This window comes from Biomphalaria glabrata, chromosome 4 (assembly GCF_947242115.1).
Source record: "Biomphalaria glabrata chromosome 4, xgBioGlab47.1, whole genome shotgun sequence".
Taxonomy (NCBI): domain Eukaryota; kingdom Metazoa; phylum Mollusca; class Gastropoda; family Planorbidae; genus Biomphalaria; species Biomphalaria glabrata.
The window spans coordinates 12,768,918-12,793,247 of NC_074714.1; the positions used below are offsets into that span (position 1 = coordinate 12,768,918).

General features: G+C 36.9%; 1 protein-coding gene across 2 annotated transcripts in view; it reads right to left on the minus strand.

The window, feature by feature from the left end:
- Positions 1-21,546, minus strand: part of LOC106073158 (ATP-binding cassette sub-family A member 17-like) — a 39,807-nt gene extending 18,261 nt beyond the window's left edge. Inside the window, exons 1-7 of one of the 2 annotated variants that reach the window (XM_056025244.1) lie at positions 20,965-21,546; positions 18,949-19,133; positions 14,720-14,863; positions 13,938-14,112; positions 11,511-11,729; positions 8,247-8,380; positions 7,224-7,378 (exon numbers count right to left, since the gene is read on the minus strand). In XM_056025244.1, the coding sequence (XP_055881219.1) occupies positions 7,224-7,378; positions 8,247-8,380; positions 11,511-11,723 (502 nt within the window). In that variant the 5' untranslated portion in view covers positions 11,724-11,729; positions 13,938-14,112; positions 14,720-14,863; positions 18,949-19,133; positions 20,965-21,546. Of the gene's footprint in view, positions 1-7,223; positions 7,379-8,246; positions 8,381-11,510; positions 12,330-13,937; positions 14,113-14,719; positions 14,864-18,948; positions 19,134-20,964 lie in introns of those variants that run through there. The other variant, XM_013233647.2, reaches the window with a different exon arrangement.
- Positions 21,547-24,330: the final 2,784 nt, after the last annotated feature.

Consider the following 24,330-nt stretch of genomic DNA (forward strand, 5'->3'; position numbering starts at 1 on the left):
TGTCTAAGAAAAATCGGAAAAATCTTGGAAGACAGCAGCCACTACGTCAAGTCGTCGCGAAGTGGGCGACTACTGTCAATCAAGACAAGAACAGAGCGGTACAAAAACTCGTTCGTACCTTACTCGGTTAGACTATATCAACGCCAGCCGTTGATCAGGAAACCTGAAAAGGACCAAGATGCCTGTGTGTAGTCGCTGAATGAACTCTTTATTTTGTGTCGGTTCTATTTTTTGTGTATGTTTCTGTTGTGTTGTCTTTATATGAGAAAAGAGTCCTTGTAATCACAACAATTTTCCATAAGGATCTATAAAGCAGTCTTAGTCTTAGTTGGCAGCATATGGCCTCTAAAAGAGACAGTTAGAGAGCTCTCACAAAGGCTGCGGGACAAATATTAGAAACTCAAAGAAAAGCCGTTATTGAAGACAGGCACAGAAGACGGAAAGAAACTTGAATAGTGGACAATGGCTTTGTCTGCTGGAAATGCGGGAAAATATGCAGGTCGCAACTGGGTTTGCGTAGTTATGTGAAACACTGCACTTGTGCTTAATCTTTGTAGTCGAAGACATTGCCATTATTATATTATAAAACGTTTTGCTGTTGGACCGTGCTGTGACTATGGAATTGTGGGGTGGATAGGTCTTGGTATGTTAAAAAGCTAGATACAGAATCTTAATGTCACGACCCAAGCTACACTGTATTGCCGGTAAATCTTTGTTTGAAAGAAAAAAATAATAGAGTTACTCTTCACGAAATAAAACGTTTTTTCCTCTGTAGAAATGAAAAGATGAAGTAGACACTAATAACACACAACGTCACTTAATTTTAATAATAGATTCATAAAGAATGATACATACATATTAAACAGAAAAGCTGCAACAGGGACCAGGTTTTTAAATGAGCGAAAGTGGTGAATTCAATTCAATAAGGGACTGCACCGACCGAGGCCCGAACCAGAGACCTTGGATTAATTTGTTTCAGGACATAGCTTTATATTTAGATATCAGAAATATAGGCCTACCAATAAGAATGCTTACCACCTGGTAAAAGAAAGGATGTTTTGACTAGTAAGTTTTGTTGTTGTTGCAATCTTTCATTTCTGCCAGTTTGCCTTCAAATGACATGAAAAGTTTAATTTGTGCAATCTCATTAAGGTAACTTTTTAACGAGCATAATTAGGTCTGCTCCTAAATGACTTCCTCATCTCTGTCTAAGGCCCCCTCCCCACGAAACATGTAACTATGTTTATCATGGGCGTAGCCGGGGGGGGGTTCTTGGGGTTCAACCCCCCCCCCCCCCCGAAATGAAATGGAAATGGAATTAAGTGACTGATTTTTGCTTTCATTTTGTTTATTATAGGTGAGATTTTAATACTAAATCATCACTTACCACAGCCAGCCGAGGGGATTTTGAGTTAAAAACCCTCTACCAGGGGGTTTTGAGTTTAAAACCCCCTACCAGGGGGTTTTGAGTTTAAAACCCCCTACCAGGGGGTTTTGAGTTTAAAACCCCCTACCAGGGGGTTTTGAGATTTAAAAAAAACCTATCAGGGGGTTTTGAGATACAAATCCCTCTACCAGGGGGTTTTGAGTTTAAAACCCCCTACCAGGGGCTTTGAGTTTAAAACCCCCTACAGGGGGTTTTGAGTTTTAAACCCCCTACCAGAGGTTTTTGCAGTTAAATCCCCCTCTTCTATACAACAAAACAAAAAAAATGCAAACAACAATCCCCAGATTCCAACAGCACAGTTAAGGAAGATTTTGATTTTAAAACCCCCTCCAAAATTTACGATAAACCCCCTCTTCAATATAAAAAAAGCAAATTACACATTCAGAATTCTATGAGCGTAGCCAAAGGGGTTTTGAGTTTAAACCCCCCCCCCTCCAGTTGGGGTTTGAAGCTAAAAAGTACCTCTTCAATATAAAAAAAAAGCAAATTACACACTATAAAAACTATGAGCGTAGCCAAAAGGGTTTTGAGTTGAAGGCTTTTTCTTTAAAGTTTAAAACCCCTCCAGATGGTTTTGAGTTTAAAATTCCCCTACAGAGCGTTTAGAGTTGAAAACCTCTCTCTTCATTATTATTTTAAAGCAAACTACAGTCACCAAATTCTATGATCGTAGCTAAATGGGGTTTTGAATTAAAAAAACAACCAAAAAAAAACTCCAGAGATTTTCTAGTTTAAAACCCCTCAAAAGATGATTTGACGAAAAAACTTTCCTTTTCGATATAAAATCTAAAGCGAAATACAGGCATGTAATTCCAAGAGCGTAGTCAAGAAAGGTTACAAATTTCTACCAGTGGCTTGGGCTCCATTAATAGGCCTAAAGTATGATAGTTTTCTGCCGAAATTGAAAAACATTAAATGTGGCTCAACAAAGATGGCTAAGACAGATCTTAGGAGTCAGTCATAGAGATCGGGTCTAAATCAAAAAAATCATATGCCGAACTGGGAGTCGAATCCTTAGAAAGGTTGTGACAGAACGTCGCAAGTTCTCCGAGAAAATGAATTAAGCAAAATAAGAGTTTCGAAACAGCTTGCCGGAAAATGCGCCGAGTGGCGCGAGAGGGTCTAAGTCAGTAAGAATAGCACATTAGGAAAATGAAATAAAACTTTTTAATAGCAAGATAATGCACTGTAGATACCTCAGAATATGCATTTTGTTGGCTTTCAATACCAGAAATAGTGCTCGGCGGCGGGGCTTCGCCCCGCGCTAGTGGAGCGCTGCGAGCTCCCCCAGACCTCCTTGCTGGCAAGGGCGGGGAGTCTACAATAAACGTCTTCCGAAAGGGTCAGAATGTAATAAAGATTAATTATGAACACACACACACACACATAATTTTTTTTCGCGGGGGGCCCCGAAAAAAAAATCCTGGCTACGCCCATGATGTTTATTCAAGTTTATTGTGTAATACACTTATGGTGAAATTAGAAGAAGCCTAAGGGTTTTTTCCTCCCCCCTCCCACAAATGCATTCACTGGTGTCCTGAATTCTGTGCACAGTCCTGGAGTGCACATGGATAAAGACTGATATTCAATCCCGTACAGACGAGCTGACATTCACCAGTTCCAAGCTGTGATCAAAAAGCACTTGTCCACAAGCGCGTACCCACGATTTCACCAATTAGCTTCTATATCAGTATCAAGTTTCAACTGTTTGTAAGCATGCTGTATTCTCAGGTCAAGGCGAGCAAAACAATTCATATAGCAAGCGGATAGGGTAAGGGAGTCCCGCTCATTTCAGTCACCAGATTGTCTGTTTATTACTCAATACATTCATCATTAAAGGGCTGAACAAATGTAGCTTAACTTCTTGGGCCGCATTTGAAGAATCCTAGATATAATCGCTATATTTCCGAAAAACAAAATCCTATCCACACTTCGAAAGCCGCTATTATTTCACAATACAAAAAAATATGTTCAAAAACATTGTGTGTGTGTGTGTGTGGTACACCCCGTTTTATTAAACTTTTACATTTTTTATGATCTGGCCAAACGTTAGGACATGCAGACGTGATCAGGAAGTCAAGATTTTATTTAATCATTGATATCAGTCCTCATCATAACGATTAGAGGCGTTGACTAATTTGTGTATGCGGATAACTTGTATCCTGATAGTTGCTTTTAAAATTTGCACTTTTTTAAAAACAAAGCTTATATCAACTAACTCTGTCTGTCTGTATGTCTGTCTAGCCAAAAGTTTGTACACGTTATTTCTCCGAAACCCAGCCTCGGATGAAGCTGAAATTTTGAAAAATTATATCTTTTACCTGACAATGCAACAACCAATTTTAAAAATTACTTTTTTTTTTTTTTTGGTATCTAAAAAGGGAAAGAAATAGTACTTGACTGAAGTGGTGATATAAGTTGAATTAGTCCCCTTTATATTAGCTGCCGTCTTAGGCTTAGTGAACACAAACATGAAATAGAAACAATACATAACTCTACAATCTTCCATTTCATAGATTCTTCGCTAGCAGAGTTTTTACCGCGTTGGTTTGAGAAGCCTGAGAAGGTTTTAGCCCACAAGTTCGAATCCATAAAAATACATTTAAAAAGCGATCACACAGATAACCCGTTCTTTCTCCCCCTTTCCAACTGGTCCAGACAAGTGATAGGATCATAGCGTATTGAGAACGCTAAAGCATATAATTGCGCTAAACAAACAAAAAATGGTAAAAACAAATTTCTAATCACACAGATTTACTATTATTTATCTAGATCTATTACAAATTAAATTACATGACTGATCCAAACTAATTGATACACATTAATATAAGCTTTTTTTTAAACAATTTTTTTTTCGTATTTTGCTTGTTTAACGTTGTATATCGTAGCGAGTGTATAAACTGACAGTCACCAGTAGCATTTTTACTTTGCGTAGGAGTGAGTTTGGGATCTCTCTTTTTTTCTTCTAATAATTGAACTTTGATGTTATTCTTACCTCCAACGCCTACATCTAAATCCTTAACCGATCATTGAAAACCCAGTGTAAATTTTATTCTTTCTTTATCGGATAGAGGAGAGAAAGAGAAAAAGAGAAAAAAAAAGAAACAGAGAAGGAGTGAGAGAGAAACAGAGAAGGAAGAAGAGAAGGAGGAAGAGAGAAACAGAGAAGGAGGAAGAGAGAAACGGAGAAGGAAGAAGAGAAGGAGGAAGAGAGAAACATAGAAGGAGGAAGAGAAGGAGGAAGAGAGAAACAGAGAAGGAAGAAGAGAAGGAGGAAGAGAGGAACAGAGAAGGAGGAAGAGAAGGAGGAAGAGAGAAACAGAGAAGGAAGAAGAGAAAGAGGAAGAGAGAAACAGAGAAGGAAGAAGAGAAGGAGGAAGAGAGAAACAGAGAAGGAGGAAGAGAAGGAGGAAGAGAGAAACAAAGAAGGAAGAAGAGAAGGAGGAAGAGAGAAACAGAGAAGGAAGAAGAGAAGGAGGAAGAGAGAAACAGAGAAGGAAGAAGAGAAGGAGGAAGAGAGAAACAGAGAAGGAAGAAGAGAAGGAGGAAGAGAGAAACAGAGAAGGAAGAAGAGAAGGAGGAAGAGAAGGAGGAAGAGAGAGACAGAGAAGGAGGAAGAGAGAAACAGTGTATATAAATGAGCTGCTCTACAACTGACAGCACCACCCACTTAGTTTAATTAGTAGTAGTATTTTTTTCTATGCACTAAAAAAAAAGGTTGGTATTGTCATATTGTCTCAACAGAGAGAGAGAGAGAGAGAGAGAGCAGCGTACTAGACACACAAAAAAAAAAGAGTGGGAGAGAGATAACAATATAGAGATAGAGAAAAAAAGGAGAAAAAGAAAGAGAGAGCGAAAAGGAGAAAGAAAAAAAGGAAAGAATAAGAGAGAAAAAGTAAAAGAGGAAAAAAAGAGAAATACAGAAAGAGGATAGAGAACATGGGAATAAGGGATATATCCGCTATAAGACAGCTGACAATTTGTTAAGTTACCCATTCAAAGACTTGTGTTGAAGTGAACAGACACTGAACTGCTCTACTACCGACTGCACCACCACCCACTTCATTTTAGTAGTACTAGTATTTTGTTCTATGCACTTAAAAAAAAAAGGGTTGGTATTGTCATAGTGTCTCAACAGCCACAATGCTCATCTTTTGTTCTGCGATTGAGTGTTTGTTTAGTGTACGTGTGTACCGTGTCACGACCGTGTGTGTGGGAGTGTGCGTGTTTGTGTGCGTGCATTAGTCAACATCTGTGGTTATGTTTTGTATCTAATGTAGGCCCCTATATATGTGTGATTTTATTAGCATGTTTAACACAATGTGTTCTACATGCGTATATTTGGTTGATTGTGTGTTTACGTGTGATCAAGAATTACACATTCAAAGCAGCAGACGATACAGCAGACAGTGGAGACTGTTTTGTTTTTCCAAATCTTCTGATGATGAAATAGACCATAACAGGAAACACGTGAACGAGGGGGCGGTAGTCAATACAGAGTTCGTTTGATCCAGGTCGAGGTCATACGGCTGGTTGACACAAAAACTAGGAATTTTAACCCATTTACTCCGGCTTAGAGAGAAAAAAGGGAAAGGAAAAAATGTATGCAAATACGTCAAAATAATGTCCAGATTTGGCAAAAGTGGTAAGCTCAGACGCTGGATTTTATCAGAATAAGGAAAACAAGAATCAAGCAAAAAATAAAACACCTACTATGCCAGGAGAATCTAAAAACAAATTGCAGGATATAAACAGCCTAAAAGTGATCAATAAAAAAGAAACAGGATTTGTATGATCTGCTTCTCATAGTTGTGGTGGTAATGTCCCCTATGTAAATGGCGGATACGTGGGAAAAAAGTTACTTTTACATAAAAAATAATAATTCCTAAAACCTTTCAAAATATAGATGTAAGTTCAGGAATGTAGGCTGCTAAAATAAACATAAATTAACTATTATTATTTTTTTTCAAGTATTTTATTTGTTGCTTGTTCACATCAGAATAGTAAACATTCTCCCGAGTTACGTACAAGTACAATCACTCCTTTGACGTCTTTTGTGTGAACCAAACAGCCGAATCAGAAACCCCATTGGTAACGAACCATGCTGAGAATGACTCCCTTAGAGCACGGAAGAGGAAGCGGGCAGTGAGTTGTAAGGTCGCCTTGTCCCCGTACAAGGACAGACATCCTGCCACACATGGAGCAGTATTCTCTCTCTCAATTCTTTGTCCCGATCGTCCCCCATGCAGAGCTCGGCATTCATAAAGTATGTGCTCTATTCAACTCTATTGTCTCGTCGTCCTCGACGCAGTGGCGCCTATTGGACAGTGTCCGACTCGGAACTGGGCTAGGACTGCCTGCTCCGCGCGGCAGAGCTCCCACCACGCGCCCTTTCGGTCTGGTCTACTCAACGAACCAAACAGCCTCCCCCTCCCTCCCCCCCCCCTTTTACAAACGCGAAGAGTTCTAACGACGACCAAGCCAATTACAAACGTAGTGGCTCGACATTCTCGAATGGTTCTCACACTTCAGTCTCAGCCCGTCCTACCCTTGCTTAATTTAACTTCACCTGATACTAGGAGATTAGTGCTTTGTAGACGCCAGGAGAATGAATTTCTGAATAAAGGAAAACGCTTGAGCCTCACGTACCTTTCTGAGGAAGTTACAGACCCCCCCCCCCTCCCAGGTGGATAATGGGGAGGAGCACGAATGTAGGGTTGATGTTTCGAACTAGATGAACATCTGCACTGCAGGAAGTCACGTGATTAAAACTTACCTAGGCTAAATCGTCCAAGCAAGTAGGTACAAAGAAACGTTTTAAAACTTGGAAACAACATTTGTATACTATAAACACAAGGGAGTGAAGCCAGTGCGCTCAAGACAATGACCACGAAAAAACCACTTGCATCATATATCATGGGCGCAGGATACCTGTGGTCATGACGAAGCAAAGAAAAATATGAACATTCCTTATTTTTAATTGTATAAGTATTGCATACATTAAACTAAACTAAATGTCGAGGACGCTAAATTGAATTTCAAAATTGGCAACTAAATAAAAGTTCGAAACGGAAAAGCTACAAATATTTGATTCTACACTGCTGAAAACTGCAATGCAATAAAGATTTAACGTCCTATAGAAACGTAACTCATCAACACGTCTTTTCATTTGTACACCGGATACACCAAATATCTTCCTATTTATTGGTTTCCAGACGATAAAATGCATGTAGAATTTAAAAAAAAATTGTCATGATATAAAATGTTGTTGCGAACTTTGTACAAAGATTTATATAAAAATATTTTAAAAAATACAGGAAAACAACAACAACAAACTATTCCATTCTTTTCCATAGTGTACAGATACTATTAAATTCTAAATAACAATAGAATCAATATTGTCCACGTCATACAATGTAGGCCTATACGGTATGGCCACGTAACTACATCAGATAGTATTGAAAGTAAATCGACTTCAGGGCACAGTTCCAGTTGTATAAAACGAGGGAAACAGCAAACGCTGTGGTTAATGTTTAGTGACTTTGTCAACACTGCAGCAGTCTGTATATGATAACACTGCCGAAATCTGAATCATATTCTACCCGAACATGCATAGATATTAAATCACAAAACAATCATTAAATCATCACGGTTGTGTTTAAAAAAAACACGTGTGATTGACTTTTTAGCATTGAATTAAAATCAACAAACGATATTACAAATTTATAAAATTTGGAATTATTAAAACAACTCCACCAGCTCTCACACCATCTCTATATGTAAGACAATAGGGAGTCACCTCCTTATCCAAACCAGGCTGATACAGATGAGGAATCCTTCCACAGTGTGCAGCACAAAGTCAAAGAGAAAGTTGGACAAAAAGTAGTCCAGGTGCGACATTCCACTGATATGTTGCAGACGTAGGAAACCATGCTGGAACATAAACCACAAATATAACGTCGACTACAAACAGAACATCGACTATAAAGGGAATATCGACTGCAAATAGAATGTCAACTTCAAATAGAATATCAACTACAAATAGAACATCGACTACAAATAGAATATCAACTATAAATAGAATATTGACTACAAATAGAACGTCGACTACAAATAGAATATCGACTACAAATAGAATATCGACTACAAATAGAATATCGACTACAAATAAAATATCGACCACAAACAGAACACCGACTACAAATAGAACATCGACAAAACAAAGAACAAAAAAAAAATAGAACAAAACTTCAAATAGAATATCAGCCTCAAATAGAAAACATAGCATAACTTCAACTAATTCTTTTTTTTTTTTGTTAATATATCTATATATAAGTTTTGAATGTTTTTGTACGATTGCTTTAAGTGCACATAATTTTATTGTTACGACACATTTTGGGTAAAAAATGTCGGGTGGAGGGGGTCGTAATGTGTAGGCTATATACGACCAGAGCTAGGGATCGCCAACGAGCTTGAATGTAACACAAACTCCACTGATCACCTTGTCCTATTGCTGTTTTTTGGTTAGTTTAAAACCATTGTAAATCTAAATCATAAACAGAAAGAAAACAATAGCGATATCCCCCCCCCCCAATTTTTTTTTCCTTTTGGAAATACATCTATTACATATAGAAAACACTTAAACTTAAATATTTTCTAGAGTCACTAAAACAACTTGTCATTTGTTTTTATTAAAGATCATAAAGTTATTTATTCCCAACTTAAAGCAACAAGCGCGTTAGGATAAAACATAAAAAAAAAATTATTATTATCTGGTTAAAAATAGAAACAGCTAGTTGTGTGGTTTCTTGTGATCTTATTATTATCATTGTCTAGTAGTCTTAGCCGTCTGCTGTGTCTAGTAGTGTTAAGCCGTCTGCTGTGTTTTCTTTGCCCAGAAATTTCAAGCAAATATGCGATAGGTGGCTTGTGAAACTCAAAGCATTGATAAAAATATTTGAGGTGGTGGTCAAAATGTAAAAACTAGCAGTTTTGGGAACATTTGGATAAGACTCGGTAGTTCTTGGTCGGGCGGCTTGCGCTGGACTGTCGTTCGGACTTATCGATGGTCCCGGATTGAAACCTTGCCCGCTCCCATCCTCCGTAGTCCAGCTCTGAAGGAACATCCGAAACATTTCAAACATTTTAACAAACATTTTAAACAGGGCGAAATGTTTTGTTTCATGTCAAAAGTGTGCGAAGGAAACACATTTTATAGACTGAACGCTGAAACCGACCAGACTTTTAAAATGGGGTGCAAATTTTTGCTGCGATTCAAACTATTTTTTTGAAATGTCCTTTAAAATATTTTAAACCAATAAAATTTGATCATCTTTGGTTGAGTCCAATTTGTAAGTGTATTGCATTTAAAGCACATTAAGGGATTGACATTGTCATAAAAACGGTTCTATTTCTTATTTCTAAATAAACAATATATTTTATCAGATGTGGCAAAATATGCAGGTCACAACTGTGTTTGCGTGGTCACAAAAAAAAAAACAAAAAAAAAATGCACTCATCCTTAATCTTAGGAATTGAAGATCAAGCCTTATTAATATTATGTTAGAAGCGAATGAGTATTCATTTTGTGGCACTTCCAGTGTCGAGTTTCGTTATTAAAGAGAAACAAAATTCATTGTAGTCCCTTTATCAGTGTCCACTGAGGAGTTTTCTGGTGATGTGGCAGGTCTGCAGCAGTACCTCCCCCTGACAGGCAAGAAGAATCTTCTTAGGAATCTTAAGGGCCTTGAAGGTATCTGTGAGGGCAGTTATCATTATCTCCTCGGTTGATATAACAAAGGGGTATTATTATTATTATTATTATGTATTATTATTCTAACACACACACAAAGTCAAGGGACATGTTAAAGCTAAACTGTGAAAATGCTAATAAGATAATTTACATTTTTTTTGGTCAGAAATCGCTACACCAATAAACTTGTGCATTCGTTTCGTTCTGACACTTTCTGAACATAGCAGCAGAAGCGTAGCGAAGGGGGCGCTAGGAGTTATTTCATGTACCGTTGCATATTTCTGAATCACTATTTGATATAAACGTGGGAAATCTATTTTAAATTAATAGTCCCAATTTAATAATTGTTAACTATCTACAGTAAATCAACCAAACGTTTCTGTATAGAAAATATTCTTACTCAATAAGTACCAACGGCCCGATTGAACAGTGTGTTCTGTCTGGCGGAGAATCTTTCCTATTCTATACCAGGCTAACAGAGCGGGACACGCCATTTATGAAACGACCCCTTGAGGAACGGCGCCTGGATTGTTGATAAGGTTGTGGGAGCTCTTTTGCAACCCCGCACAGTGCAATGAGGATATTCTCGCACCCCCACGGGAGTCTGTTTCGCTACCCATTTAGCCTAATCGTTTCCTCTTACAATCGTTTCCACCCGGGCCCCACTTAGAGGCAGGGTAGCATGCCCGGGACTAGGACATCTAGACATTTATATCAGAGAATCATGTTGCACAAATGAAACGTCAACATCAATACGATTCATTATGTTGTTAACTAGATTCGTTCTATCAACGTAGAGCCACGAGGCTACCGCAGTCTATTGTAATTGTATTTACTACTAGATCTAGATCTATTTGTAGCAAGCACTATTTATCTAGAAGCATTCCTCGTTAATCAGATGTGTGAGGCTCTAACATGATTATCATTTTTCGGATATGCGTGCACGACACGATCTCAAATCTTTGCATTTCATGGCAACATAAAGGGAAACAATTTGTATTAGTGACCAGGGGTGGAGAATAAGTAATGTATAAGTGGTCCAGTGGCCATTGTCCGCTCAAGACCATCGTTATAGAAGGCCTGAACACTGACCTGCAACGTCACAACCTGTGGGTAGTTTAGACCAATAGCGCTTTGCCACGTTCTACAGCCCTGTGACGTGGCAACGAGCTATTGGTTTAAACTGCCCACAGGTTGTGACATTGCAAAGCCTAGTGTTCAGGGCTTCTATAACGAAGGCCTCGGTCCGCTGGACTTATCATTATCAGGAGAACACAGAATTGTAATAAAGGGAAACAAATCTGAACCTACTTTGTACTCAGTCATGATGAACATGGCGACTACCACAGTCAGAGCGTTCAAACCTACTATCAGTACAAATACAATCCATCTACAGCGGTGGTGGGCAGAGGCGGAGGATTTCTTCACGTCCTCCGCGAAAGTGTAGGGCAGAGGCTCCAGTGCCCAGTGAGAAGCTATGCTCGTGGATTGAGAAGTAAATCGGGCGATTGCTTTCAGAGCCATGACAACCTGTAGAGACAAGAACAATGCTAGGACATCAGGACACGTGACTTCATCAGGGCAATGTAAGGACATCAGGAAACGTGAATTCAACAGAACAATGTTAGGACATCAGGACATGTGACTTCAATAGAACAATGTTAGGACATCAGGACACATGACTTCAACATCGCTGAGTCCTCAAAAAGCTTTTACAAAGATTATATCAACTCACTCTGTCTGTCTATTTGTTTGTCTAACTGTCTGTCTGTCTGGTAGAAAGTTTGAACATGCTTTTTCTCCCTTTTCCCATTCTCGGAACAAGTTGAAACTTTGCACACTTATTCATTGTACCTTACCAGACATAAATCAATTTTTAAAAATTAACCGATTATTTAATTAATTATTGGTAATTAATTATTTTGTTTGACGTCGAAATAAAGTGAAATCATGCTACTTAATGTGAGATGTGGATGTATGTATGGATTTAATCTCCTACTTTCGTTTCGACATGTATTTTCTCCCACTTCCCATTTTAGGATTAAGTGGAAATTTTGTAGAATTATTCATGGTCGTGGACAAAACACGAATCAATCAAAAAATTAACCTATTAGCTAATCAATTACTTCTAATTAATTAATTTTATTTTATATAACAGAAAGGGAGGTAAATTCTGCAATTTTCAGATAAATAGCAGTAATTAACGGTTCTTTCCCTAAGATAAGCTTTTTTTTCTAATTAAAGCTATCTTTTTTTTTTCTATTGCTTGACTTAAATTGTCATTTTACTATTTTTCCACATGCATTGATCATTCAATATATATATAAAGTGTTGAGTCTCACAAAGATAGAGAGTTTTGTTGGTATTGGGTTTGATAGATGAGGTTGTGGAGTGTGTATTCAGGAGAAGTGATTTTTGTTAGCGCTGAGTATTTAATGTATTGATGACTACGTTTGTACACTCTGAAGTTATTCAGGACATCTGACTTCATTTATTCACAAATCAAGAGTCCAGGTCAGCCAAGTAGGTCAGATAGCATAAGGTTCGATCTCTTATCTTCTTTTTTTTTTTTTAAACTACCGCTCGATTGCTCATAGTTCAAACAGATGTAAACCTGTTATTTCTGGGTTGACATGTAGGCTTCAAGTTCCAAAGAGTCACCAGGTAATCTATTTCAACATTTTGTTGCGTCTGACCTAGTTTGACTTTTGTTACAATTTTAATTCAGTGTCGACGCTTTTGACCGAAATTGAGCAGCAGAGCAAGAAAAAAATTAGGAGCGGGGGGAATGAGGTGATGACAATGGATGAAAACTGACAGGGTGGTTGCCTGGTCGTGTGGTATGCGCGCTGTACTGTCCTAGGTCGTCTCGATGGTCTCGGGTTCATACCCTGCCCTCTGCCACGCCCCCCCCCCCGGTCATCCTGAGGGAGGTTTGGATTAGGAAGCAGATTAACTTCAACTCTGAAAAAAACCTGCGAAACATAAAATAGTATACAAACAAACAGTGTTTCTGTATTTTATAAGATAATAGTAAATATGATGTAAATATTTTAAATATTTTTTATTTTGCAGTAAACGACATGTAATAACATTGTTTCGTCCCCAATTGATTTTTGTCTATCGAGGTTACATGAAAGTAGAGCGTTCATAACATAAAGTTACTGTGCTCTAAAAAGACATGAAGTTATAGAGCTAAAAATATAAATTACAGTGCTCACAAAAACATGAAGTTACAGTGTACACAAAGACATGAAATTACAGTGCACACAAAGACATGAAGTTACAGTGCACACAAAAACATGAAGTTACAGTGCACACAAAGACATGAAGTTAAAGATTTACAACTTAGATATGGTGGATAAAAACAAAAAGCGAAGAAGAGATCTGAATTGTGAGAAGCAGCAGGCCACCGATGTAGCGCGCAGCGATAGTTGGAGGAGCATAAATACTTTTTATATTGTAGAAAAAAACAATTCAACTATAACTTTTCACTAAACGTTAATGAGCTTTGAAACCAAACTTCATTGTAATGGTGGCTTATGGTTTAATATATGTAACAGTATCTACATTCAGATTATTTCCCCGATGATTATTGTAGTCTTTTTGAGTTTCATTAATATCTACTACATTATAAATGAGGCAAATTATAAATTAATTTTTTTTTTGCTGTGATAAGACTACATAATTCTCACAATACTATGCATGCATCCTTATTAATGTCACTTATATAAGTACTTATCGAAAGAATCTCCGCGTAGTCAAATTGACTATTGTAGAATGCGATGATCCAGGAGTCATTTCTGCCTGTCATGTTGGTGATCAGCTTACAGCCAACCAGGATCAAGTCTACGCTGTGATGAGTGTCTTGCCTAACAGATACGTCTCGACTCATGGGAATTTTCATCACTTTCTGTAAGCGAAAAGATGATAACTAGATCATTTTAACATTTGCTGATATTGAAACAAAAAAAAAGGCATTAAAATATTTCGTTTATCTCACCAATCATGCAACTACCCGATACAGTTTGGGATCAGTGGCGTCACATCTTTTGCTAGGATGTAGCGCTGTGTTCTGCAAGCTGTCTAATGGTTGCCGACTCTTGATTTTCCCCAGGATTGACTCTCGAACCCTCTTATGTTTGGGTATAGCTGCAAGGCATCGTAAGTTCGTATTCAGAGTTTTCCTTCTCCTAGGTGGGTAGCCAAAGCTGACGGTTCCCATTTGCCCAAAGCTTACTGGTTTACTCGCCTTTGCCCCTTGTCTTCTTAGTGATTACAGTTCCGCCGGACCCAATGTCTGACCCCCATGTGAAAGCCAAGATTTGGAGTCAGAGGCTTTGTGAGAACCATGCCTTTGGAAGCATTGCATAGGTAATGGGGCGCTTAAAACTATTTCCACTTCCAACGACAATAACCTTGGGAAACCGAAAAAAAGATTAACCTATTGTTAACAGCAGTGACTTCAATATCTTCATTTATCTGATATCGTATTTATGTTAGATGAATGTTTGACTGACCTTAACATCTATGTGAACAGGGCGTATCCTATCTTCAAAAATCAATTTGTAAACTCGCTCAAACCGCAACGAGAAATTTGTTTCAAATAAAGTCTTATAGATCACTGTACTCCCATTCAAAATGCGTAGATCCAGTCCCCTGACCTGATGAAAAGGCAAGTTAGCAATGAACTTAAAATTGAAAGGAAATAAGTGTTAGCTTTATTTATGGATACATCTTTTTTTTTTATTTAGACCGTCTTTTATTCTCAAATTTAAGCTCAATTGATAAAATTTAATCGGTGGCGCTTTACGTCTCGAGAGACAATAGCTTTACATCGCAACGTCCGATGTGACTAAGGAGCTCAACACTTGCAAAACATGCACGTCACGTGTTAGGCATTTGTTATTTGGGTATTCGGCACAATGTAGGCCATGTCGTGCCCACAGGCATATGTATTTACAAGACCTGCAACGATTTCAACCTTTTTCTGATGCTTGTGTGTTCATGGTCTGAGACACAAGGACCCTCTTTTATGCTCGCCCTCCATGTGGGCCTATCCTGAGAGTTTGTCTTCCAATCTGTTGTTATGAATCGCTTCCTGTCACGCTTGCATCAATCAGTCTAGCGGGTGGACGACCTGCTGCTCTCCTGCCCTCTATTAGATCATCATAGGATATGTCCCATGAAAGTCGACCTGTGGCATTACATGTCCAAGACGTCTTCTGATGAAAACTAGTGCGGATGTCATGACACCCTATTCTTTGAAAGACTTCCTTGTTGGCTAATGTAAAACGGTAATACCTTATAAAAAGATAATGTGTGTTTATTAGAGCGAGAGATGGAAGTGAAAGCTAGAGAAGAAGAAGAGAGAGAGAGTAAGAGAGAAGGGAGGCTAATCCGAGACTGGAGAGAGGAAGGGAAAATAAAGTGTTTTTTTTTACAGCTGCTCCTTAAGCTCAAGTTTTTTACTTCTAGTATTATTGTTTCACTTTTGTTACACTTTTGGCACATAGGAACAAATAGCCATATTTTGCCCATCTTAACAAGCCCATAGTCCAATCTAAACTTTTCATCTAAAGTTAAACAAGTATTATTATGAATACAATTAGTACATGCTAATCTTACTATTACTATAATAAACATCTATGGGACAGCACTTTTTAAAATGCCTCAGATAATGCTTAAAACATTGACACAAATATATGAAGTTACTGTAAACGATGTACAGTTACTGTGACCAGAAAGACATTGTTCTTTCCTTTCTCTCTCTCTCTCTCTCTCTTTTCTTTCACTTTCTACAAAGCTTATATCAACTCTGTCTGTTTGGCCAAAAAAAAAACAACGTTTGCACGCGTTATTTCTCTGACACCCAAACTCGGATCAAATGGAAACCTTGCATAATTATTCACGTCATAGGCAAGACATGAATCAATAAGAAAAATTAACCAATTAGTTATTTAACTATTGGTAATTAATTAATTTGTTTGACATCTCGAACAAGGGAAAGAAATTTTAATTGACTAGTAGATGAGATGGTATAAGTTGAATTCGTCCCTTTTATTGTTTGTAGAAAGAAAGGTTTGTAAATAACTATATAAGCCATTTTCATAGGCAGCTCCCTGGCACAGTGGTTAGCGTCTTGGTTTGAGAAGGTCTTAGCTCTCGAGTTTTAAAAAAATACTCTTATAAATACATTTAAAAAGCGATCACCCGGTAACCCCATTATTTCTACCATCTACCCCTTTCAACTGATCCTGACAATTGATAGGATCATAGCATATTGAGAAAGCTATAACACTTGGTAAAAATATTTCTAATCGCACAAATTTATTGTTGTTAGTCTAGATCTATTACGAATTTAATATTTAATTACATGACTGATCCAAACTAATTGATACAACGACACTTAATGTAAGCTTTGTTTTGTTTGAAAGTATTTTTCTATTTTTTGATGGTCTCTGGTAGCTAGCCTATTATAGATTACCCAAGGGATACAAAATATGTAAATACAAATAACAAAACGTCTGAGTGACTGCATTGTTAAACGCAGACTACTAACATAGGCAAGAGGGTTAGGTATTGTTGGGCATTGTTACAACTTTACAACTGTAGCCAACTCAACACTTAGCTACAGGCCCGGTAATGACATGTAAATGATACCCAGGTTCGCGTGAACGACAGAGCATAACGACCAACAGGTTTAGTCCCAGCCCTGGTTTAATGACATTGTTTTTTTTCAAATGGTTTAGCTCAAAGTTTTCTTGAATAGGTCCCGGGCCACAATGACACTATTAAGCTTAACAACTTTTACGACATTATTAGAATAAACAACTTTGTATGGCCGTTAGGAAGTTGGATAAAGTTGTTTCTTTTTTTTTGTAGATTAAAAGAAAGAAACAAACAGTAACTTTATAACCTCTATATGTTAAAAAAAGGAAAAGATTGAAAACTATTCAACAAGACTGTAAATATTATTACATTCTCAGAAATAAACTTAAAATTACTAGTTCCGTTTCTTTTTACATGCTTTCACAGCATGCATGCAATAACTTTTTCCTACAACTATAATTGAAGAAATAATAACCACCGTTTTAATGACAAAGAAATAGTGTTATATTTAGGTATGCTTCAGACGAGACCAAAGGTACGGTATAGATACCCTCCACTTGATGAAGTGCAATATACTGCCAAGGTGGAGACACTTGTCATACAGAAAGAAGCAAGCAATAATGGTTCATGATATGAAACTAAAACTCTTTATACTGCCTGATCAGACTATGGAAAGTGCTATGTTTTTTTAAGACCCTACGTTCCATGGTGAAAACAAAGAACGGATGGTGATAATGATACTTCCTGGTCACTTGTCCAAGTCGCCGATTAGCACTATATTATCCAAGATTGCAGTTAGAGTTTGATTGATATTTCCTAGATGGTTGGTGATGACCACTACAAAGGACAAGCTTAAATCATTGCTTGACTGAGGGGGGGGGGGGGAGGAATATCTCACGAGTTCTAATTCAAAAACTTTCAAAGCCTCTGTAAATCGTACGACTAGACTACATAATAATAACAAACATAATATAAAAATCCTTTAACAAAAACAACAAAGCTTATCTTTGGAGGAAAAAATTCCGTACTTACAACTATATCTCTCAATAATGTTTAGAGTTAATTCCCATAACAAGTCATAATTGATATTTATGTTAAAGCAGATAAACTTTCTATACTATAGTGTATATACAGTATTATTAAAAAAAATAATAAAAAGAAGAAAAATATAAAAATACTTGAAAAAAACAAAGCTTATATTAAGTGCAATAGTATTGATTAGTTTGGGTCAGTCATGTGTCAAATTGGAAATAGATCAGACTAACAACAATAAATCTGTGCGACTAGAAATATTTTTACTAATTGTTTTTGTTTAGCGCAATTTAATTCTTTTAGCCTTCTAAATACACGATGATCCTATCACTTGTCTCGACCAGTTGGGAAAGGTCCCGGAAAGGGTGTGGGGGGGGGGGTATCTCCGTTAATGTTGCCGTGATCGCATTAAAAAACAGGGCCCAAGCCTCCACAAGGGGACTAATTCAACTTATACCAACAAATCTGTCAAGTACGCGCTCTTTCCTTGTTCGATACCAAACAAAATAGTTAATTACCAATACCTAATTGATTAATTGGTTACTTTTGTTTTATTGATTCTTGTTTTGTCAGGTACTAAAAATAATTGTGAAAAATTTCAGCTTGATCCGAAATTGGTTGTGTGAGAAATAAAGTGTACAAACTTTTTACCAGACAGACAGAGTGAGTTAATATAAGCTTTGTAATAAACAGTATTAACTGTTTTTTTTTATACTTACAGAGAGCGGATTAAATAAAGTCAAAATACACTAAGACCTATAAAATCCTTTCTACCCATCATGAAAAGATCAGATAATTCTTGTGAATTTCGTTTCAGATTACCTTTAGGCACCTGACTACCTATACACTCTCAGATTTAGGCCTGCTGACACCCTCACAAGGCTCCTAATGATTACTTTGTTCAAAGAGCCCTAATTAGCTAACTGGTATGTCACATTCTCGCTCTCGCCCTAAGGTCCTAAACTCTAAGATATTTCATTGCTCTAGAAACTTAAAAACAATCGTAAAACATTTACACTTCCATCTTCTTAACGACCAGATTTAAGAGACAAGAGTCTCGTGATGGACAAGAATAAAAGAACAATTAGAAGAATCGGGAACATACCAACTTCTCCTCGGTGTTGAGACGAAAGCAAGTGTAGGCAGGGATGAACACAGTCGTACATAGAGGAAGGGCGATGTAGAATATCAATAGGTTGTAGCTTCTTGTCAGGTACAGAAACTTCTTGGTGATGAGTGCCCAGAACTTGATCAAAGTGTAAGAAACACCCCTGGACACTGGATGCGAATCTGAAAACGTTACAAAATTCACGCATTCACAATCAAACGGACAACTTATGTTCATACCAGTGTCAGCGAAGTGATAATAATAAGGCTATGCAGTCCCAGCGCGACCTACATATTTTGCAACATCCAGCACAGACATTACTGTTGTCAGGCGGTGGTCGATTTAGGGTAAGCTCTCTTTTCGCCTTCTACGTGTGTATACGGCAATGGATTTCTTTTAGTGTCAAATATGTATCCCGCGGCCTTTGTACTAAACCTACAGCTGTCTCGTTGGGAAGCCGCCTGCTTCCAGGTGCTCTCTTCTGTGTTAGTTAAAGTTCTTTACGATAAGTTAAAGTCTACGAAGCTATTTAACACTCAAAAATTGATGATGTTCTTTAGAACCCACGATTGCTAGTAAAATACTCAAGCATTTAGCTACCCGCCTACATATTCTCATCTATTTTCAACATGATTGCTTTGATGTATTAATTTATATTTATTGGAATGGGTGTGATTAAAAAGATTAGATTAATTTGAAAAAAGTAAGTAGTTTCAAAGGCGCTGTTGTCCAGATCCACTTCCATACTGTAGCGCCGAAAATATAGGCCTTTTAAAAATTACATAAATCCAATAATTAAGTACAAGATTAGAAAAGATTGTTATAATGAATCATTAGTTCTAGTCAAATGTAAAAGGGCAGCTAACCCACTGAATACTGGATAGTTCAAATCTATATTATTCTAACAGATACGTTATTATTATTATAACTGTTATGTTGTTATTATCAGTGTTTTTGTATTTTTAATGCGGCTGGTGTTTCTTCATTTGGCCACATCAGTGATAGCAGATAATTCGGTTAACTGCCTCTCTGTCAGGCTCATTGGATCTCCAGTTTCCTATTCCTGTTGAGATCATTGATCCGTATAAAATACGGGTCACTAGTGAAAAAATTATCCTCACACTTCGGAGAGTGCTACTTTATAACCTACTTAATAGTTTGAGGAGGTAACTCCTCTATATCATATCAGGTAACACCGTAGTTGGGTCATGACATTATTATATAATATGTAAAACTACAATCAAGCACCCGTAGATCTACCGAAGGTTGCCAAAGCTTTGAAAGGTGTTTTCTTTTAGTAGAACTACATTGTTAACATAGGCCTGAATATCTTTCTTTAGTAATGTACGGGAGTTAGCTATATTGGGCATGGAGAAATAAATTGAAATTTTAGCAGTAATTGCGCTAAGAATCATAGAAATGAACCAGATTTTCCAAAACCAATCGAAGAGACACACACCAGATAGGGGGCCAAGCGATACCCCCCCCCCCCAGCTAACAATAGGAGCTATCTACAAATTAATACAAATAAAAAGGCACTTGATAAAAGGTATAGCATCAAGCTAGTTGCTCAACATGCGTGGCTGTTATTAGGCAGTAGATCTACTTTACTGACAATGTTAGCTTGTACATACAAAGCTGTTTCAAATAGAAATATGATCACGTTTCTTGGAGCTACCTTCCTACTTGATTGAAATAATTACACTATACGCGTTTGAATATAAATGTATCCTGTGTATCTACGTTGAATCTTTGTTTCGTACCTTTTTTCCCAACACGAGCTCGTAATTTTTATCAAAATTTAGCTACAGAATGATAGGCCTTTTTGTTTTTTTTTTACTAATGCATTCATTGTGCATATAAAATGAAAATGAAAACAATGAAAGAAGTTAAAAAACGTGGTTAAATAATTAACCAAAAAAAAAACAACAACAAAAGCAGAAAGGCTTATGTAAACTAAAGCAACCACTAAGAAAACGTTGGTTCAAGTAGATCTAGTTTAACAAAACTTACTATGTAAAAAATGTAACGATTCTGATTTAGAGTCCGTTAGAGATGGCATTTTCTTTTTGGTTTGCATTGATTTTCTTTTTATTATCGCGTCAGAGTTAATATTTTGCCTTTAATATTCGCACTTTATGTTTCAACAAAAAGCTCTTCTTTAGTTTTTCTACTTAAGTTTCAGCTTACAAAAGTACTCCATATATACTAGACTAGTTAATAGTTTTGGCATAAATAATAAAGTTTATCTTCAAGATGTAAAAATGATTCGGATATTACAAATATAGTTAGATCTAGATCTAGACGATATAAAGAAATCTAGTTTCTACATTTTACATTGCACTTCACACTTTGACTTAAAAGAAGTAGAGTCTAGATTCTAGATTCTAGCTCTAAAGTCTAGATTTAGAATCTAGATATCTAATAGATCTAAATATCTAATTGTTGTAACAATCGCAACTGTTAATTGTTAGACTCAATAATCATTTTCCCCCGTAGGCAGTTAATTTATATTTGGATCTAAATTTATATTCTCTCCAGTTAACCAAAGCCTGTTTAATTCACTTTTCATTACTAAATCTACATTATGCGCGATTCTGTGTATGGACTTCCGTTCAATTTTAATGCTAAAAGCCATTTATCTTCAAGAGGTGCGCAGATCCACTTTCATCATTGATTCATGATTGATTCATTCGCAGATTGATATGGCGGATAACTATAAATAATTAGCTTTTGGTGTAACCGGTGTACATAATACAGGAAGTGCTGATAAGCTACGTATTTTAAAAGTATTCCATAATTTGTGTGCATTTTTAGCGGCGCCGAAATGGGAAAAAACGCTATTAGTTTTGTGTGAAATGTCTGTCCGTCCGTCCCGTTTAGATCTCGTAAACTAGAAAAGAGTGAAAATCCGACATCATAATATTTTAGTCCATTCAAATTTCTGATGCAACGGCTACTGTTTTCTTTTCTAAAAGCGAAAAATCTAATTTTTGAAATCACTTATGCAAGCAGTTTTTTTCATAAAAATATACCACTTTTAAAACTATTCACTATTAATAGTAACAAACACGGGAGTCTTTTTTTTGTAAGGGAGAGGTCCATCCACCATATTTTAACGCATTTTTGCAAATGGCTTTAGACTTTTGATAAAAATATTTTTTTTTACATTTGTATTGCTACGTTATGTAAGTTCTGTCCTACTAACTACTACATTTACCCAAAAATAATGTTTACTTTTTTTAAAGAAAAAAAAATTTAGTATGCATATAAGTTGGACATAATTTAAAACAACAATTAATAAGTAGGTTTTCATATTATCGCGTGAACTGAAACACCACACAATCACAATATAACGCTTAACTAAAGGAGTTTTTTTTTTTTTTTTTTTGAGGATCTGAATAAGAGATTGACCCTTTACAAAACAATTAGATCAATTAGATATTCATTATAAGACATCAGTTAGGCCAGGTTCGCATTGAACTCCACATTCACTTTCACCTATCCTTTAGTCTGCTTGACCATTAGGGCACCTCCATTCTTCTCTGTCATTTGTCTTTGATAGAATCTAATTCTGATGTTCTTTCTGAAAATATTGATACCTGCCATTTTAACTGCCTGGGTGGACTACTTCAGGGGACGATTTTGAGTTTGTGTTTCTTACACAAACTGTCTTTGTAACCTTGTTATAAACTAATTTTGTAAGTTTATAGCACATAGTATGTAATTTATTTGTTCTAAGTAGTCAACAGTGTCAATAAAATATGTTGTCCTTGACATTGTTCACTTTGACAATTTTTTTGTTTATCTTTCCCACTCTTCACTTTTTTTATTTGCTTGGATTTTTTAAAAAAAATAGTTATCTTGCTCTTCCCCCACATGTCTCTTTATCGCTTTCTCTTTCTCATCATCATCTGTCCCTTGACTTTCGTCGTAGGGCTGTTGTGACATTTCGCGTTACCAAATTTCTCCACTTTTCCTGGTCAGCAGCTGATCTTAGCAGGATATGAAGAGAGAGGCAGGTCCATTATTTTACTTTATCCAGCCAGCTTTGCTTTGGACGACCCTTTCTTCTTGCTCTTCCTGTGTACATTAGAGGATGACTTTTGACAGTGAGTCATGTCTTACAATATGACCGAACCAGCTCAGCTTTTGTCTCTTCGCAGTATTGAGGAGTTCCTCCTTTTTTGTAGACTTGTAAAAGTACAAACTCATATGTCGTCTTTTCTTGACATTTGATACCCAGCATTTTTCTGTAGTATTTACTGTGTGCCTTATTAACTGCCTACAGGGAAAAATGACTGTATGCCCTTTATGGTGTATCCGGTGTAGAGTATAAAGTCAGTGTTGATAAGCTATGTCTTTTTTAAAAAGTTAAATGATAATTGTTTGTGCACTTGTTAACACTATAGATTGGAATATTATTAATACAAGCTATTTTATTGAGTTGTCAACATTGTAGTCTAATTTAGTGTCTTTGACATTGTTTAGCTTATCGTGAAAATCTCCAAGACTCAAATGCAAATAAGCGTTTTCCTTTTAGTTATTTTTTGTTTGTTTCTCTTCAGACATTGCCAGTGACAGATATTTGTGGAGACAGCTTGCCTTTCAATGCGCCAAACGAGGCGGGAGAATCTAAGTAGCCTAAAGATAAAGAAGAAATATAAATATAACACGCCTATACAGATAAAGGCTTTGTAATTATTTCTCCGTTTATCTCCCTTACTTTGCCCATATTATTATGGCTTATTATCATTTCTATTAAAGTCAGGATTTAATCGGGGTAAGGGAAATGTAGCCAACGGTAGACTTCTATTTATGAGGCATGATGAAGCGCCTGGACACCATTAAGACTAAGACTAAAACTGCTTTATTGATCCTTACGGAAATTTGTTGTGATTACAAGGACTGTTTCTCATATAAAGACAACACAACAGAAAAATACACATAAATACAGCAGACACAAGATAAAGAGTTCATTCAGCAACAACACACAGGCATCATGGTCCTTTTCGTGTTCCTTGATCAACGAGTGGCGGTGATATAGTCTGACTGAGTGAGGTACGAACGATCGAGTTTTTGTATCGCTCTGTTCTTGTTTTGATTGACAGCAGTCGCCCACTTCGCGACGACCTGACGTAGTTCTGATGGAGCGGGTGGCCGTCCTCTTTCAAGATTTTTTCGATTTTCCTTAGACACTTTTGTTCAAAAAGTTCCTTTAAATATGGTAATGTTGTGAGTGTAATTTTTGATGCCCTTTTTATGATGTTTTCTAGACGTCGCAACAGTTTAGATGAAGCGTTGCCTTGCAAACAAGTTATTCCGTATGTTAGCAGATTTTGTATAGTCGCGCCGTAAAAAGTATCTAGGATCTTCTTG